This window comes from Nicotiana attenuata, unplaced genomic scaffold (assembly GCF_001879085.1).
Source record: "Nicotiana attenuata strain UT unplaced genomic scaffold, NIATTr2, whole genome shotgun sequence".
Lineage (NCBI taxonomy): Eukaryota > Viridiplantae > Streptophyta > Magnoliopsida > Solanales > Solanaceae > Nicotiana > Nicotiana attenuata.
Window position 1 is genome coordinate 14035 of NW_017671427.1, and position 18836 is coordinate 32870.

The 18836-nt window shown below is 39.8% G+C and overlaps 1 protein-coding gene and 1 long non-coding RNA gene across 3 annotated transcripts; both read right to left on the reverse strand.

The window, feature by feature from the left end:
* Positions 1-351: 351 nt before the first annotated feature.
* Positions 352-729, reverse strand: LOC109208230 (glycine-rich protein 5-like). Its single transcript, XM_019371298.1, has one exon. It carries the CDS (start codon positions 727-729, stop codon positions 352-354), a length of 378 nt encoding a protein of 125 aa, XP_019226843.1.
* Positions 730-1501: 772 nt separating this feature from the next.
* Positions 1502-3319, reverse strand: LOC109208235. 2 transcript variants are annotated; one of them, XR_002065120.1, is made up of 4 exons: positions 3261-3319; positions 2881-2966; positions 2628-2752; positions 1502-2507 (listed from the first exon to the last, which is right to left on the reverse strand). It is a non-coding gene; the product is annotated as an uncharacterized LOC109208235 (long non-coding RNA). The 2 variants fall into 2 exon arrangements; XR_002065119.1 differs by having other exon boundaries at positions 2881-3306.
* Positions 3320-18836: the final 15517 nt, after the last annotated feature.

Sequence of the window (18836 nt, forward strand, 5' to 3'; positions counted from 1 at the left end):
TGTTGACGACATAGAAAGCCCACTAGTACACTCTTCACTCTTTGGCATTCTTTGCATTAAAATTCCAAGCTTGCTAGAGTACTTAATTATATCAAGATAAGCTATTAAACGAAAGAAACTAAGAGCGAGCCAAAAAGATTTGAACGTTTAAAACAAAAAGTACAAAAGCTAGCGTACACATCATTGAACTATGAATGAAACCAAACATGCATGAACAACAAAAACAAAACAGAAAAAAAGGAAAAAAAATCACTCTTTTCTCACACTAGCTAGCAAACTTTGCTACATGCATGAAACAAACTTGAAATCATAAAGATAGTAATGAAGTAATTATATGAAACTGCTAAATCTTCAAGGAAGTGGAAGATTCCCTGCACCACCAGCACCACCACCAGCACCTCCACCAAAACCACCACCTAGACCCCCCAACCCACCTACACCACCAAGACCTCCAACATTCCCTATTCCACCTAATGAACCACCCCCAAGTCCTCCACCAATTCCAGCTCCAGCACCAACTCCGCCACCAATTCCAGCAACGTCGCCACCTACTCCGCTAACAACTCCGGCAAAAGGCAGGCCATTGTTTCCAATGCCTCCAAAACTACCAGTGCCTCCAAAGACATTCTTTTGATCAGCAAGACCTTTGTCACTTGGCATTTCTCTTGCTGCTGTGGTTTGAACCACTACCAAAGCAAGACAAAGGATAACTATGGACAACTTGGCCATCACTTGCTCTTTTTTTTTTCTTCTATCTTTCTCCTACCTTTACACCTGAGTGATGAATTAGTGTCTCTTTGAGTCTCTTTTTATAGGCAGATATCGGTTGGTGGAGAAGGGAAGAAAACATTAAATGGAATTCAATGCCTCTTTATAACTCTCGATCTCTTGTATCCATTGGGTCTTTGGAGGAACTTCAAGTACTGTATTTGTTTTTTTTCCTTCCTTTCTAGTATCGGCATATTATTAATTAATTTTCCTTTTTAGATTGGATGGGTCAAAAGAATGAATAGTGCTACTCAATTGATCATTTACTAAGCCACCGGCCTACGGACCCTCAGTCAACTGGAAGCTAAAGTTACACCAGACTACCGATGCTAGAGAAGAGCTCGAAAAATGAACTCGAAAAATAGCTTTTAAGCCATAACATAGGAATTCTAACTTTTTGCTTTTGGCTTGTTTTTGCTATTTTAGCTTAAAAACAAGTGCTTAAAAGCACTTTTTTACTTTATTCAAACACTACAAAATGACTTGAAAGTTATTTTGACTTAAAAGCACTTAAAACAAGCCAATCCAAACGGGCTCTAGACATTCCAAATGCATACACTCACCGTTGCATTTACAGTAGTTTAAAATTGGGTAAATTTCACCGATGGTTACATAATTATAATTTCCTTTTCACAAAAGTCATATAATTATATTTTCTGACCCAAAAATCACAGGAGTACTCTGAAAACCCGACTTTCCGATACAATATTATTTTACTTCATATTTTTTTTTTTCATCCAACAAATATTAACCCAATTATGAGAGTCGACCCAACCCGACCCATCTGAATCAATAAATTCGTAGATTTTAATGGAAGAACTTTATATTCAAAGGAATTTTATAAGAAAGAAGTTTATGAAATTATGTGCGGTGAACCGGGTGTTGAAATTACTTGGTTCACCCGGATAATCTTGCATGAGATTATAAGAAAAAAAGGAAATAAGGTATGGATAAGGAGATAGATACTCGAAATCTCATTATTAGTTTGAATGAAAATCTTGAAAAGAAAAATAAAATATGGATTAGAGAATAAGTAGCTCCACCTCTGCCTCCTAGCATGTTACCCGTTAAGAGAAAATGGCCTAAAATTGGTCTAACAGTAAAAATAGCTGCCGTGTATCTGATCAAAATGTCGCAGGTTCGAATCGTGAAATAATCTTTTGCAAAGTAAGAGTGTGTGCGGTAAATCCAATGTGTCCCTAATGAGAATTTAGTACAGCAGCTTCCCCTTATAAAAACGGGTGGAGCATTATTTGATTTTTGAAACCAAACTCCATAGGAACGATTTCAATGGAGGACACACGTATATTAAACACATTATTTTCCGTCACAAGGAACGCTAAGCTAACCATGTCGAACTGGTGAATTGCATTGAATATTGGAGAGAGAAACAAAGAATCATTTATTTGAAATTAATTACTCCACTATGTGTTGCAGAGGGAAGCAGTTCATAAGATGACATTTCTTCGTTTGGAGAGAGAGAGAGAGAGAGCAAAGAAATAAGTCACAATGTGCTGTTGTCGACAGCTTTGCTCTCTCCAGCCAATGGACAGCAATGCATCTGAGGAGTGAAGGAAATCTTCAAACTTAGTAGTAGTAGTAAATGCTTTGTCCGTAAGTTGCTGGCTGTTGTTAAAATTGCATTCATTTTCCGGCACATGAATTGTTTTTTTCTTTCTGAAAGGCCCCTAATTAAAAATTGGCTTTAAGCCACAAATCTTCTTGAGCCTGAAAGGCCCCTAATAAGAAATAATGAAGAGAAGAAAATTAAAAGAAACAGATAAAACACAATCAAGAAAGATGTAGAGTAATGGGAGAAACAAATGAATTTTCAACAAAATGCAATGAATAGTTGTTACTTTTTATACTGCCGCAAAAAACGTCATATGCTCTTCTCTTCCAAACTCTCCCACTCCACTCCCTTGTTTGGAAATTATGCACAAAATTTGCGCATAAAATAATAACTGGGCAAGAACACGGATAACTGAAAAAGAGTAAAAAAAGATTCAATATAGAGAGTTTGAATGGAGAGGAAGGATTGATGAGGAACAATCGATGAAAGTTATAGTTGTTACTTGTTGACCATGATAAATACTGCTCCCAAAATCTCACCTTTGAAAGGTCGAAATAAAAACACGTTGATTCTTCAAAGAGAAAGTAACCAGACCAGTTCCATCATGAATTGAACCTTTATCAACCTGTTCAATCCCTAGGTCAAATTACCAGATCCTTTAATAAAAATATAAGGTAAATGAAATTAGGTACAATTAGTCACATGCATGAACAATTTCTTGCTATAAATTTCTTCATAAGAATAGAAACTATTATATGTCCACCAAATCGTCCAAATTACCAATAAAGGAACTGCAATAAAATAAAAAAAAGATTTCCAAAACAGAGAGGTCCAACCAGATGATATATAGAACAAAGATGGACAAACATCGAAAGAGTGAAGAAAAAGAGAGAGATTGCAATTTGCAGAAAAAAATCACCAAATGAAGAGCTTGACTGAAAGAGTGAAGCCCAGATTAGGAGAAATGCGAGAAACTCGGAAAGAGCACCAATTAAATGAAAGAGAAAAAAATAAGCGTTCTACATGGATATGAATACAGATGGAGTACACGTGTGTCACCTTAGTGAATACACATGTTTCTATTAAATGATGAAATTACTACTTTGGCCCTAACTAAAAGCATAATTTCAGGTATATCTATGTTCGTGAGGTCATCCCACCCAACTTCCATTTCTAAATTATAAATGGTTAGAGATGGCCCGGCTGAGCCCGGGCCCAAGGACCTACCGTAAATCAAATCTTCACATACCGTAAATCAAATCTAAATCAAATCTTCACATACCGTAAATCAAATCTGAACAAAATCAATACAACCTGATTCAAAATGTTGCAGAACTAATAACACAATTGGTTAATTTTTAAGTTGCATTAAAAGTCAAATTGAAATGAAACAAAATATATTGTGTGAGTGTCTAAATCAATATGTAGTTATTCTTGTTGATGCAATTCTACAAGCTGTATTAGGTCCCTGATAAATTTGTGTGCTCTTCAGAAGCAAAGTTTTTTGCCTCAAGTCTTAGCACATCAGGATTAGTTGCAAACTCCCTCCTTCTCTGTTTTCTTTGATGTTTAGATTATCTTAACTTGTCTATAAGCAATCATATGTGAAACGCACTTGGCCATATTATTATCCTTGCAATTGAAGTTGCTAATTTTGTTTCCTTTTTTGTCCTATATTCTTTTCTGATTTATCTCTATCTAGCCCTTTTTCGGGGTTTTCAACACAGATTACAGATTATTCAAGCTATAGCCAACTTTGAAATCTCATTAACAATAGTAACTTTTTTACAATAGCATGTTCAAAGTAAAATGTTTGTCATCTGAACCGGTATAACATCATTTGTCTCTTCAATCACTTAAGAAACAAGAAACTCAAAAAATTAGTTCCATATCTCTTAGCCACAATAGGTTGTGTATCCTAAAAAGAGTAGGATTTTTAGCTGTACTGACTAATAAAGGTGATAAATAAGTAGATTTTCTAAAATAAAGTGAGGCCTTTAATTTATTCTCTAAAAAAGATGTGCATTTCTCTCAGAAGCGAATTCCCATTCTTGAGGCTCCATCAAAAATTCAAAATAACACATACACATGAAGTTTGGTGTAATAAGAGTCTATTATGCAGAGTGAGAGTAAGAGAGTCATGACAGGGATTACGTTGTTAATCAACTCACTATTGAAAAAAAATGATAAACATTCTCATGGATGGATCCTTATAACTCAGACTGTTATCTAAGCACTTTCAAGTTTTCAAGAAATTAAACTCGGCACTTTATAGATGCACGATCATTCTTTTCTGATGATTTAATTCAAAATATGATTAACTCGGTCGACTTACTTTTTGGCAAACTTATATGATGTTGGAAACTGAAATTTAGAAATCAAAGGATAAAAAACTTTCTATGTGTTGCCTTAGAGCAGAGCATATTGTGACAACCTTTAGGTCTTGACTTTGGGTCCTTGCATCTTGGACTGGACAGCAGAACAATAATGAAACGACTCCCTTTCTTTCTCTCCATCTTTAAGTTTTCTATTTACTATTATTTCTATTACTTTACTTGGTTCATTTGTTACTTGTGCTGTTTTACTTGATCTTGTAACAATCCGATCGGTCGTTTTGAGCAATTGCATCTGGTCCGGCAGTTTGAGGTCACGAGTAGCTTTATATTATGTGTATCGACTTGCATGCATGGTTGGAATCTGTTTTCGGATGAATCAGAGTCGAATTGGAAGAAGGAATCTAGTTTTGGAAGCTTAAGCGGTAAGAATTCGACCTGAATTTGACTTGTGAGTAAACGACTCTGGAATGAGTTTTTGGATGATCTTAGTAGCTTTGTATGGTGATTTTGGACTTAGGCGTGCGTTCGGATTTGGATTTGGAGGCCCGTAGGGTAATTTGAGGCATTTCTGCAAAAGTAGAAGTTTGGAAAATGGAGAGGTTTGACCCATAGTTGAATTTTCTGTTATTGAGGTTGGAATGCGATTTTGAAAGTTGGAACAGCTGCGTTATGTCATTTGGACTTGTCTGCAAAATTTGGTGTCGTTTGGAGTTGATTTGATAAGGTACGGACGCTTGGCTGCAATTCTAGAAGTTCTTGAAGTTCATGGTGATTTTCATGCGTTTTGGCATCCGATTCGTGGTTTTAGAAGTTATCTTGATGATTTGAGCGCGCGAGCAAGTTCGTGAGGTGTTTTTAGACTTGTATGCGTATTTGGTTTGGAGCCCCGAGGGCTCGGGTGAGTTCCGGATTGGTTTCGGAATGATTTTTGCATAGTCTTTGATTGCTAGTTCTGGTGTCATCGAACTTGCGATGTTTGTGTCGCAAATGCGACTATCACAATTGCGAAGCAGCCTCACATTTGCGAATCTGGGCTGCTAGGGACTTGGTCGCATTTGCGAAGGAAATCCCGCATTTGCGTATCCCTCAGAGTTCGCATTTGCGAACTCCCTGTCGCAGTTGCAATGAAGACAGTACCCTTCCAGGCTTCGCATTTGCGAAGCTTTCTTCGCTTTTGCGAGTTCGCATTTGCGAACCTAGTGTCGCAAATGCGATGCAGCCTGCTAAAAGCTGGGTATTCAGAGTTTTCAGTCAATTTTTTTTCATATTTTTGAACCATAACTCCGAGGTGAGGCGATCTTGAGAGAAGAATTTCATACCAAATCATTGGATAAGTGTCTCTAATCAATTTCCAACTATATTTTTGTGATTATATCTTAGATTTAACATCAAATTCATGAGAATCTAAAGGAAAAATTGGGAAAAATTGTAGAATCTTTCAAAACTATAAAATGATGATATGAAGGACCAAATGGTATCGGAATTTGATAAATCTTGTATGGGTGAACTCGTAGCGGAATGGGTGTTCGGTTTTTGTAAATTTTGTCAGGTTCCGAGGTGCGGGCCCAGGGAGTTAACTTTTGTTGACTTTTTACAAATTGTGTAAGAATCATAGTTTTGTTAATTGAAATTGTTTTCTCTTGCATTGTTTGATTATTCAAGTCATTTTTGGCTAGATTGAGCCGAGCGTTAGTGAATTGGTAAAGAAAAAGCTAAATTGAGTATTGAACTGGCCGGATTGAGGTAAGTATCTTGCCTAACCTTGTGTGGGGGAATCCCCCTTAGGAATTGAGTCTTCTATACTATTTGTATTCCATGCACGCGAGGTGGCGAGTGTGTGCTCGGACTTATTTATAGGAAATTTACCTTTAGGGTTCTTAGGTCCTTATTTTCATTAAGTGGGAAGTTTTTCGATATGATTGTGTTTTCTAATTGCTTGTTTTACCTCTATATGCTCCATACAATGTTGTTAACTTTCTTCTATTTCTTACTTGTTACTTGGCCCTTAATTGCCTTAATTGGAGTGATTGTCCTCCTTATCATTTTGTTATTCTTAATTGGAAATCTCTCTTTGACCCCGTGCCTATATGCTATGTTTCCAAATTATTGTGGTTGTCGATGTAGTTATCACATGCTTTATATGTCTAGTTATTTTTGTAAAGGTTGTTGTGCTTCTTGGTTTTTCTGTGGTTCTCGTGTTGCCGTGTACTCATACTCTTGGTGGTAGAAAATCCTTGTGATTGGGTTGTTGATTTGTTGTTGCTGTTGTTGATTTTAAACTATGCTAGGTTATTAATATGTTGAGGAGGAATAAGAAAGAATTGATGTTGTCCGGTGGAATCGGGTTGCACGCCGCAACAAGGAGTAATAAGGGTGGACAGGTGGGATCGGGTTGCACGCCGCAACAGGAGGAATAAGGGTGATATATATATATATTGAGGAGTAATAAGGGTGGACTGGTGGGATCGGGTTGCACGCTGCAACAAAGGGTAATAAGGGTGAATGATCATGTTGTTACTGATATGGTGGTATATAACTATTTACTCTTATTGTAATTGTTAAGGAGGAATAAGGGAAGATTGGTGGGATCCGATTGCACGCCGCAACAAATATATAATATTTACTTTTATTGTAATTGTTAAGGAGGAATAAGGGAGGATTGGTGGGATCGGGATGCGCGCCGCATTAATAGATATATGTGTTCATGTATTCCTCTTGACTGTACAAGTTATTCGGTGATTTTACATTTCATTTAGGATTTGGTTATAGCTGAATACTGAGAAGACCCTGATCCATTTGTTTAAAACTTTGATGATTTGTATTTCGTGTTTCACTGAGTTTTGAGGGTCGGTTATTGGCATTGAGTTATTGACTTGCCGTTGTTCCTTGAATTCTTTCTCTGAAACTACTATCCGGTGAATTAGTATTTAAAGTAAATTTACTACGTTGAATCATTTCCTCCGGTCCTGTTAAGTCATTAGTTATATCGTAATTTAAAATAAAGTAGTTAGTACTACATTGCTATAAATGGCTTTCAAATTTGAACCCACCGTGTATATGTACACACCTTTCAAAATTCACAATTTCTATAAATGTTATTGTCTATTAACTAGTTTCTCAATTAAATTTTTCTTAACCCAATGATGTTGAATCTTACTTAAAAGATAATTTCTACTAAGTTTTAATTTCATTTAAAATCCTATATTAAATATAATAGTTCATTCGATGTTATATTTTATTTAAAAAGGGTATTTTCTTATTCAAATAATTTCTAAAAATAACTTCCTCTTTTCATGTTGATTTCCTAATTGGTTTAGAAGTCGTAATCTACTTATTGTTATGTAAATGAGACTCCTTGAACATCTTTATTGCATTGGTTATGGACCCTATGTACTGAGTGGCATGAGGATGATGTTGATCAAAGTAAGATAGAGATATGTGGGTACAAGGTGCCATGTGTACTAAAGGCGTGGAACGTGATATTATGACATGAGATATCGAGGATTAAGATGGTCGAAATTGTGTATTAGAAATGATGTGAATGATTGAGTTGTCATCGCTTTCTTTGTTTGAACGTATCTTTACTTGTCTGTGTCCCAGTTATTTTGGTGTTAATCTACTTGATTATCGTTCATTACTATCCGTGTTTTCCTTTATTGTCTCAACTATTTGTAGTTGGATTACTCCCTGCTATTGATATTACTTTGTTAATTTTATCTTGATAGTTCATTATTATATCCTTTTCAATTTATTTGACTAGTAGGTGTCTTGACTGTTCCTCGTCACTATTCCACCGAGGTTAGTCTTGATACTTACTAGGCACCGCCGTGGTGTGCTCATACTACGCTTCTGTAAATTTTTTTGTGTACAGGTCCAGGTATTTGATCAGTAGTAGTTGTGCGGATCGTCGCGGTGGAGCCTCAAGGTAAACTTGCTACTGCGTTCACAGGCCTCGGAGTCACCTTCGTTTGTATTTGCTTTCATTCGTTCCTTCTTGTTCTGGAACAGTGTTGTATTTATTTTGTATAACTACTCTTAGAAAGGCTTATGACTTGTACCACCGGTTTTGGGAATTGTAAGTGTTCAGAGTTATATAATTTGAAGTTAGTGAATATTCATATTATTTCTATTAATGTTAGGCTTACCTAGTTTAGAGACTAGCTGCCATCACGACTCCTCCGGAGGGATTTTGGATCGTGACAAGTTGGTATCAGAGCTCTAGGTTCATAGGTGCTACGAGTCATAAGCAGGTTTAGTAGAGTCTTGCGGATCGGTAAGGAGACGTTTGTACTTATCTTCGAGAGGCTACAGAACTATTAGGAAATTCCAGTTCTTTCATTCCTTATCGTGCGATATTGATTCAGCTCAAAGTATATAACTTATATTCCTTTGCATCCACTCGTGTATGATATTACACTCTCAGTGTTCGCTATGCGCTAGTGGTTCGTGATGCTATAGACGGGCTACGAGGGAGTCAGGGATGCTCAGGCATTATCTCAACATGTTGTCCAGACTGAAGGTACAGAGGCATTGAGAGACTATTCAGTTGTTCATATGGAGGCGCAGCAGTTCACGGCACCTGGTTGATGAGTGCGAGCTTGAGAAGGTTTAATTGGCTGGTTAGTCGTCGAGATTGTGGCGGGTTCACGAGGTGGATGTTGATTGAGGATAGTTGGTGGTGTTGGAGTACCTTGTGATTTGTGTTGTACGAGCAATGAAGGTTAGTTTTGCAGATCATCAGATGTTGTTTTCTATGGCTTCGCGCCAAGTGGAGGAGTCCATTAGCGGCATTCAGATTGCAGAGTCAGATTTACATCAGCGTTGTCTTGAGGTATGTATATATGTGGCATTGGTAGGGTCTCGAGTTTTGTGTATGGCTAAGGTCTGAGATCTTGTACGGGATGATGTTGGGGCTTACGGTGTTTCTACGTCATTAATGAATTCACATTTCAGCATCAAGGGGAGTTTGAAGAACAATTTCAGATTCACAGAAGGTCTATTCAGCGTGGGTATCGTGGTTGCGGCAGAACAGGGTGCTTCAGAGGTAATGCGGTGGTTTATGAGCTACTGGGCTATGTGGTTCGTATTTGGATCATCTGTACTTGGGACTTTGAATGGGATTATTGCATGTCGACTATCCGAAGAAATGGGTCAGCTCCGTGGTACTGGGTCAGCAGGGCAATGGAAGTAATTGGTCATTTTGAATAAGGGATTCTCTACCGGCATTTATGGAAGTACTCTTACATTGGACAGGTTGTGTGATCCAGTTGATTTAGGGAGATGCGGTCCTAATGGCTTAGTTGTGTGTGGGCAAATTTAGAGGATTCTCGATAAGTAGGCAACGACTTAAGTTAGCTGTCTATTACGGGCATAAGGAAATATGTTGTGCATTGTGGTTTATCCCTGTATAAGTGTTAGAAATTAACGGGGTGTTGGCATTGTTTTTTATTATTTGTGAGGATTGTGCATTTCTAGAAAGGACCTTGAGTTTTGGGTTGCGGGTGCATGGCTAGTGGCATGGTGATTACTGGGTTCTAAGGCTTTCGAGGTTCATGTTTTGTTACGCGGCCGGAAATTTTATATGGGTGCTTAGACAAGATGATAGAAGGTGAGTGATGTATCAGCCATTTGATTTGCGTAGTTGAGTTCGGGTATGGAAAATTTAGTGTTCCTGAGGTTTTGGGACTAGGTGTCCCCATATGTGGACTATTTCTTATTAGTGGATTGAGAAGAAATATTGAGAATGGGGTAATTAATATCATGTATTGTCGATAGGTTGCTGTAGATTTTTGAAGAATATTTACCTAATTGGGAAGGATCAGGATTTGGTTTGGGCCTATTTGGAAGATCAACGAGAATATGTATTTTGTATCAGGTCGAGTTTGTGTGTGGTTGTGTTATCAGGCAGATTGAATACTATTTGTGCCCCTAGTATATATTATGTGCTACTCTTTTATGCTGTGTTAGGCAGTGAGGTTGTATGATTATTCCCCACGCATGTTGTAATTCTATTCAGGCCTTATGGCGGTGTGGGCAAGATAGCCCTCGTGATGTGGATTTGCTCATTGTATCTTAGTCGTGCTTGCTTTCTTCCATGTTTGTTTATTTATTTCTATTCATTTTCTAACAGTTATACTTGTGCACACTGTTGTGCTTGATATCAGTATTCATATGATCAATGGACCCGAGCATTTTGGCTTGATTAGTATTTAGGAGCGGGCTGCGCGCCGCAGTGGATACTATGTGGGATACCCTTTCCTTGTGTTTATTTGGTGTTCTGTTTTTCCTCTGTGGAGCAATTTGATGAAAACTATATTTTTGTTGTTACACATGTTAAACTTGTTAGATAATTCTTCTACTTTGCTTTCCTTTATTTGTGTTGCGTAATTGAAATATTGCTGGTTTGGCGTACGAGCTGTGTAGTGTGAGAATTCGTGTGATTCCGTGATGAGTTATCAGTTGGGCTGCTTGTATTAGCCGAGATGAGGTTCTTAGACCTGAGAGTAGTACTATGGTATTGGGGGTGAGGAGTGTTTGGAAGTATGTGGGTGTTTCTGCTAAGATTTGGGCAATGGCCCTGGCGGGCGAGAGAGTTTTTTGACTTGTTGATTTCATGGGCGGCTATGAGTTTCCGCATGTTTCTTTATCATGGGCAGTGTTGTAGAGGTCCGGAATAGGATTATAATCAATGAGAAGTGTATTGCCCGCATCCAGGATGTTATTTGAGCAGCTATGGTGGTCAGAGGTTGTTGCTTCGGGCATTTGAGTCGTGTGGAACAACATGCGATCTTATTCTGGAGTGGAATTTTGGCTCGATTCAACTTGTTCAGGTTCATGCAGTGTGATGATGTGAGATTCGGGTCCCTTGAAGAATTTCAGATGTTGAGGTTTGGGTTCTATCCTAAGATTATGGACTAAGGAGGAGGTAAGACATTCGGTTAAGTTGCATTTTCAGTCCTACATAGGTTTGGGTGATGGGGAATCACCCCCGGGCGTATGTATGGTGAGCTCATGTAGTAGTTCGATGGCTTTGGAATGATTCGGAGCACGTTTGAGGACACACGTATATTTAAGTGGAGGAGGATGTAACGACCCGACTGGTCGTTTTGAGAAATTGCATCCGGTTCGGCAGTTTGATATCACGAGTAGCTTCATATTATGTGTATCAACATACGTGCATGGTTGGAATCTGTTTCCGGATGAATCGGAGTCGAATTGGAAGAAGGAATCTAGTTTTGGAAGCTTAAGCAGTAAGAATTTGACCGGAATTTGACTTGTGAGTAAACGGCTCCGGAATGAGTTTTGGATGATCTCAGTAGCTTTGTATGGTGATTTTAGACTTAGGCGTGCGTTCGGATTTGGATTTGGAGGCCCGTAGGATAATTTGAGGCATTTCGGCAAAAGTTGGAAAAGTTGAAGTTTGGAAAATGGAGAGGTTTGACCCATAGTTTACTTTTGTGTTATCAAGGTCGGAATGTGATTCTGAAAGTTGGAACAGCTCCGTTCTGTCATTTGGGACTTGCCTGCAAAATTTGGTGTCGTTTGGAGTTGATTTGATATGGTTCGGATGCTTTGTTGCAATTCTAGAAGTTCTTGAAGTTCATGGTGATTTTCATGCGTTTTGGCATCTGACTCGTGGTTTTAGAAGTTATCTTGATGATTTGAGCGCGCGAGCGAGTTCGTGAGGTGTTTTTAGACTTGTGTGCGTATTTGGTTTAGAGCCCCGAGGGCTCGGGTGAGTTCCGGATTTGTTTCGGAATGATTTGTGCATAGTCTTTGATTGCTGGTTCTGGTGTCATCGCATTTGTGATATTTGTGTCGCAAATGTGACTATCGCAATTGCGAAGCAGCCTCGTATTTGCGAATCTGGGCTTCTAGGGACTTTATCGCATTTGCGAAGGAAAGCCCGCATTCGCGTATCCGTCAGAGTTCGCATTTGCGAACTCCCTGTCGCATTTGCGATGAAGACAGTACTTGTCACGACCCAAGTTCGCCCTCCGTGAACTGTCGTGACGGCACCTAGTCCCTACAACTAGGTAAGCCTAACAATTTCGGAAAAAGAACCAAAATGCGGAAAAACTAATAAAAACTGAAGATCAACAAATATAGAAATGTTTAAGATGCCGCTTGGCATATACCAATACAAGATCTCAAAAACTGAACAATTCCCAAAACCCGGAATCTCATGAAATCACAAGCTATGAATACTACATTTGTGCTCTAACTCCAGAATGTCTAAACAAAAGTAAATACAGAAGAGCTAATACTATAAGAGAGAATGGAAAGGGACTCCTCGGTCTGCGGACGCGGCAGATAACCTCGAAGTCTCTGGTGAATCACCTCGCCTCAAGAGTAGTAGGGCTGAGTCGGAATACCTGGATCTGCACATGAAAAACATGCGCAGAAAGGGCATGAGTACACCACAGCGGTACTCAGTAAGTGCCAAGCCTAACCTCGGTCAAGTAGTGACGAAGAAGGTCAGGGCCCTACTGATTATAGCTGGAAAAAAAGAAGATAAAATTGTATAGAATACGACAATATAATTAAATGACAGTATGAACTAACACAGGATAATAAAAATAACAACAACTAATATAGAGATAGAAGTAATCACAGAAAGAATACAACTCAACATAGAGATAACAACCGGGAATCTCCTAGGATACCGTCCTGTAGTCCCAAATATAAATATCCAGTGGATCTCCCGGGATACCGTCCCGTAGTCCAACTCATAGTGCGCGGGGATCTACCAGAATCCTGATCAGTAGTCCCAAATGTAAATACCCAGTACTGGGGGAATATACCAGGTGCAGTCCCGTAGTTCCAATTTAAAAGTGCAAGGGGAGCTCTCGGAATACCAATCCGTAGTTCCAAAGTAAATAGGCAGGGGGATCTCCCGGGATATCGTCCCGTAGTCCCAAAGTAAACACACAGCAGCAACACGAAGAATACTCAATTCAATACAAATTTCATACCAAGTTAAAACAGGTATTTCTAACCTAGCATGCTGCACATAATCCAAATAAGGCAGTTTGAGCAAATAAAGCAATTAAGGCAATTAAACATGCTTCCCTAAGCTAACAACACGCTTAAACTGCAAGTAGTATAAGCAGGAAAGGAAACACAGTTAGAGTTAATAAAAACTGGATTTTCAATAATTAGCACAAGTACGCACTCGTCACCTCACGTACAAGGCATTTCAATTACCAACAATACCAAATCCTAAGGGTAGTTTCCCCACACAAGGTTAGGCAAGCCACTTACCTCGAACCGGCTCAAAATCAACCCGAAACCACGCTCTTGCCACGAATGTTCGACTCCAAATGGCCCAAATCTATTCAAATCAATTGCATAATGTAAATAAAACTTCAAGTAACTGATTCCACTAATTAATTCTAAGCTAATACGCGAAATTAGGAAAAATGACCAAAATGCCCCCGGGGCACACGTCTCGGAATCAGGTAAAATTTACAAATTCAGAAACCTCATACCCTCACGAGTTCGTTTATACCAAAATTATTCCAATCCGACATCATTATCTAGATCAAAACCCCAAAATTAGGCCTAAGAACTTTTCTCCATTTTTCCTCAATTTTCATCCCAAATCCGAAATTAAATGACAAAACTAAGATTAGATTATAGGAATACAACTAAAAAGGGATTAGGAATCGTTACCCACTGATTTCCTCTTCAACATCCTCCCAAAATTGCCCTCAACCAAGCTCCAAATCAATTTTTCCAAGTTTTGAACTTAACCCTCGATTCTGCCCCTTTTCTGACCAGTGAAACCACATCTGCGGTCCATTTCACGCTTCTGCGGGCCCGCTTCTGTGGCCTAACACACCGCACCTACGGATTTTCACTTAAAGGGCTGGACCGCACCTACGGTCACTCTATCGCACCTGCGTCCAGGTGCCCGCTTCTGCGGCTCCGCCTGACTCACCTGTTGGCCGCTTCTGCGGCTTGCTTCCGCATCTGCGGGAGTCGCACCTGCGGCCTCCCTACCGCAGATGCAGTTATGACAACAGCCATAAAACTTCAGCTGCAAACCCAACTCAAAATCTCCCGTTAACCATCCGAAACCATCCCGAGGCCCCCGGGACCTCAACCAAAAGCACGAACAAGTCATATACCACTATCCAAACTTATACAAATCTTCAAAACACCTCAAACAACATCGAATCAACCAATTAACATCGGATTCAAGCCTAAGAACTTCAAAACTCTCAAATTACGCTTTCGATCAAAAAGTCTATCAAACATCGTCCGAATAACCTAAAATTTTGCACACACGTCACATTCATCACTACGGAGCTACTCCAACTTCCAGAATTCTCTTCCGACCCCGATATCAAAATCTCACTATCGAACCGGAAACTTCAAAAATTCAACTTTCGGCATTTCAAGCCTAAATGAGTTACAGACTTCCAAAACACAATCCGAACACGCTTCTAAACCTGAAATCACCCAACGGAGCTAACGGAACCGACGAAATTCCATCCCGAGGCCGTCTTCACACTGTTCTGACTACGGTCTGAATTCTAAAATGTAAGCTCTCATTTAGGGACTAAGTGTCCCAAAACTCTCCGAAACTCCAAAAAAATCCTCCCGGCAACTCACAATAGCAGAAACAAACACGGGAAATGCAGTTAATGGGGGATCCGGGCGTAAATTCTTAAAATGACCGGCCGGGCCTCCACACTTAAACATTCGTTCGTCCTCGAACGAGCATAGAGACATACCTGAAGTAGTGAAAAAACCAGGGTAACGGCTGCGCATATCCTACTCGGTCTCCCAAGTCGCCTCCTCGACCGGCTGACCCCGCCACTGAACCTCCACTGATGCAATGTTCTTTGACCTCAGCTTTCGAACCTGCCTGTCCAAAATAGCCACTGGCTCCTCCACATAAGATAGATCCTTGTCCAACTGGACTGAAATCCAACACGTGCGACGGATCACCGTGATACCTTCGGAGCATGAAAACATGAAATACCGGATGAACTCCTGCCAAGCTGGGAGGTAAGGCAAGCTCATAAGCAACCTCCCCAACATGCCTCAATATCTCAAAAGGGCCAATAAACCTCGGACTCAACTTCCCTTTCTTCCCAAATCTCATAACGCCCTTCATAGGCGAAACCCAAAGCAGATCCTGCTCTCCAACCATATAGGAAACATCACGAACCTTCCGGTCCACATAACTCTTCTGTCTGGACTGGGCTGTGCGAAGTCTATCCTGAATTACCTTAACCTTCTCCAAAGCATCCTGAACCAAGTCTGTGCCCAATAAGCTAGCCTCACCCAGCTCGAACCAACCCACCGGGGATCTAAACTGCCTACCACACAAGGCCTCATACGGTGCCATCTGAATACTGGACTGATAGCTGTTGTTGTAAGCAAATTCCGCCAGTGGCAAGAACTGATCCCAAGACCCTCCAAACTCAATCACACACGCACGGAGCATATCCTCAAGAATCTGAATAGTGCGCTCGGACTGTCCGTCCGTCTGAGGGTGAAATGCTATGCTCAACTCCACCCGAGTACCTAACTCACACTGTACGCCCCTCCAGAACCGTGATGTGAACTGAGTACCTCTATCTGAAATGAAACTGGAATACCATGCAGACTGATCATTTCCAACTCCGCACTACTAAAAAGTAGCAAGAGAGGGTCGCAATAGCTTTTACCCGATTTTTGGGTCGGGATCGAATCCTCAGAGAGCTAGAAGTTGGAATCGAGTATCTATATAGTGTAGAATTGTGTATGTGTTCTTAATTACACTTCTTAACATTTTTGGGATTTTCTTTATAATTCTAATTTTAACAAACTACAAAATTGTAAATTATGCTACGAGTTAAATTGCTACGGGTTGTTCAAATAGTTTAAAGGGCACTAGGGTAGTGACTACCGCCTAGGTGGTCAATTGACGAGTACTTGAATCTAAGGCAAATTTGACATATTTGGGGAGTATGTTATAGCCGTTGCACGAATTTACCCACTCTACACCTCTCGGTGGTTCAAGTGATTTTGCCCGAATTGGCTTTCTCAAGACCAATTGGGTATGCAATTTTGCACAAGAAACTTAGGGTTCAATTCGGGTATTACTCTCTCGAGGTTTAACCCTTTAATTGGGGCTATCAATCTCTTGAGTTCGCCCCAATTCATTGTTGGACCAATTTCAGAGACTTAGGATATCTTTCTCAAGAGGAGCTCAAGTCAACTCAACACAAACTAGTGTTTGCAACCACTAATTCAGAAATTAACCATGAAATTGGACCAAATAACAAACACCCATAGTCAATTTAACCCTAAATTACAAGACCCATCAATTACCCACACTAGGGTTGAGCCACAACCCTAGCTATGGGGCCTAGCTACTCATATTCAAAGAAGAAAAGCAAGAAATAGATGAAGATAAACATATATTAATTAATTGCTAAGCTAAATACAAAGATTCAATGATGAAAGGTAAGTAAAAATGCCCAAAATGGCTAAGAAAAGTCGTCTCACGAGTGCAACTTACGTATTACAATATCTGATGCCCTAAAAATGGAAAAAGAATCTATTTATACTAAGCTGAAAAATCCGGACAAAAATGCCCCAGCGTGGTTAGTGCGGACCGCACAAAATGGACCGCGGTCCGCACTAGGCTTTGGTCTTCAAATTTGATCTCTCTGAACTTGGGCTCCGCGGACCGCACAGAATGGACCGCGGCCGCCGAGGCTTTTAGTGCGGTCCGCACAAAGTTGACCGCGGACTGCACAAGCTTCAAACTTGAAAAATCATCCTTTATGAATCTTGGCACTGCGGACCGCAGAGAATGGACTGCGGCCGCGTTGCCTTCAGTGCGGACCGCACAAAATGGTGTGCGGCCGCACTACCTTGAAGCCTGGAATTCAACTCTCTGAATCTCCCAGTGCGGACTGCATAATGTGGTGTGCGGCCGCACTGGGCCTGTTCTGCCTGAGCTTGCCTTGTCTTTGGCACTTATGCAAGTTTCACTCCTTTTGAGCCGATCTTTGACATTTTGTCGCTATGTTGATCAAACCTGCAATCAAGCATAACTTGTAAGCCTTTTGGGACTATTTTGTATGAATATTTGATCAAAGCATAAGCATGAAGGAGTATAAAATGTGTCAAAATCTCTAGTTATCAACTCCCCCAAACTTAAGCTTTTGCTTATCCTCAAGCAAACAAAACAAGACCCACCCCTTAAGGGAAAATCCAAGAAATTTTCAGCTGTCCTAGCATCAATCGGGACTAACAATTGCCCTCAATACAAATGAACCATTAACAACATTTACTCTTTGAACAACCATGGATCAAGTGCGACACAAGAGCATCAAGAGTTGACTCAACACATCAAAAAACTCTTTCAATTACTTTGGTCATTGTGGAACCCAAACTCACACATCCTCAACTCTCCCCACGCCAACCTCACCTTTAGAATAGTGGCACGCAAAATGAGGTTAATGGAAATTCACTCATCACTCTCAAGAAAAAGTCACAAGTCCGGCTCTAAGTACCATATGCTTGCCCCTTATGTGAGTATCCACTAATGTAAGCTTCATTCAACTCAAGATCATATAGGGCTTTTGTGGAGATATTGTGATGGCTTTTGGTTCAGGGTAGGAAATGTTTTGGTCTAAGTGGTTTCCATCTTCCCTTTAGCACTTCTTTTGATTCATTTGGCATTCATTCACTTGACTCTTTGAGTCATTTTCACTTCTTTCTAAGGGGTTAGAGAGACACAATGTCACTCTTTCTTATGCTTTTCAAACCTTTTCTCCTTTTTTTAAGTTTCCACACCTTTCATTCTTTGCTTTTCTTGAATCCCTTTTTATTCTTTTTCATATTGAACATTCTTTTTGTCTTTTTGATTTTTTTTCTTTTTCATTGCCTTTCCTTTTCTTCATTTTGCGCCTTTTTACCATTTTGTTTCAATCCTCGTCTCTCCCCCCAAACTTATACTTTTGCCATGTGCTAAAGGAAAGATCGGGTGCCAAGAGAGGGTATCTTTTAGAACGGGTATAGGCTTGTATCATGGTTCTTGAAAGAAAAAGGTCTAAGGCTCAAAAGGTTTAACTAGGGATCATATCACTGGTAGGTTATGGAATTGTTCAAACTATCATTTGGATCAAGGAGAGCCTATAATCATGTCT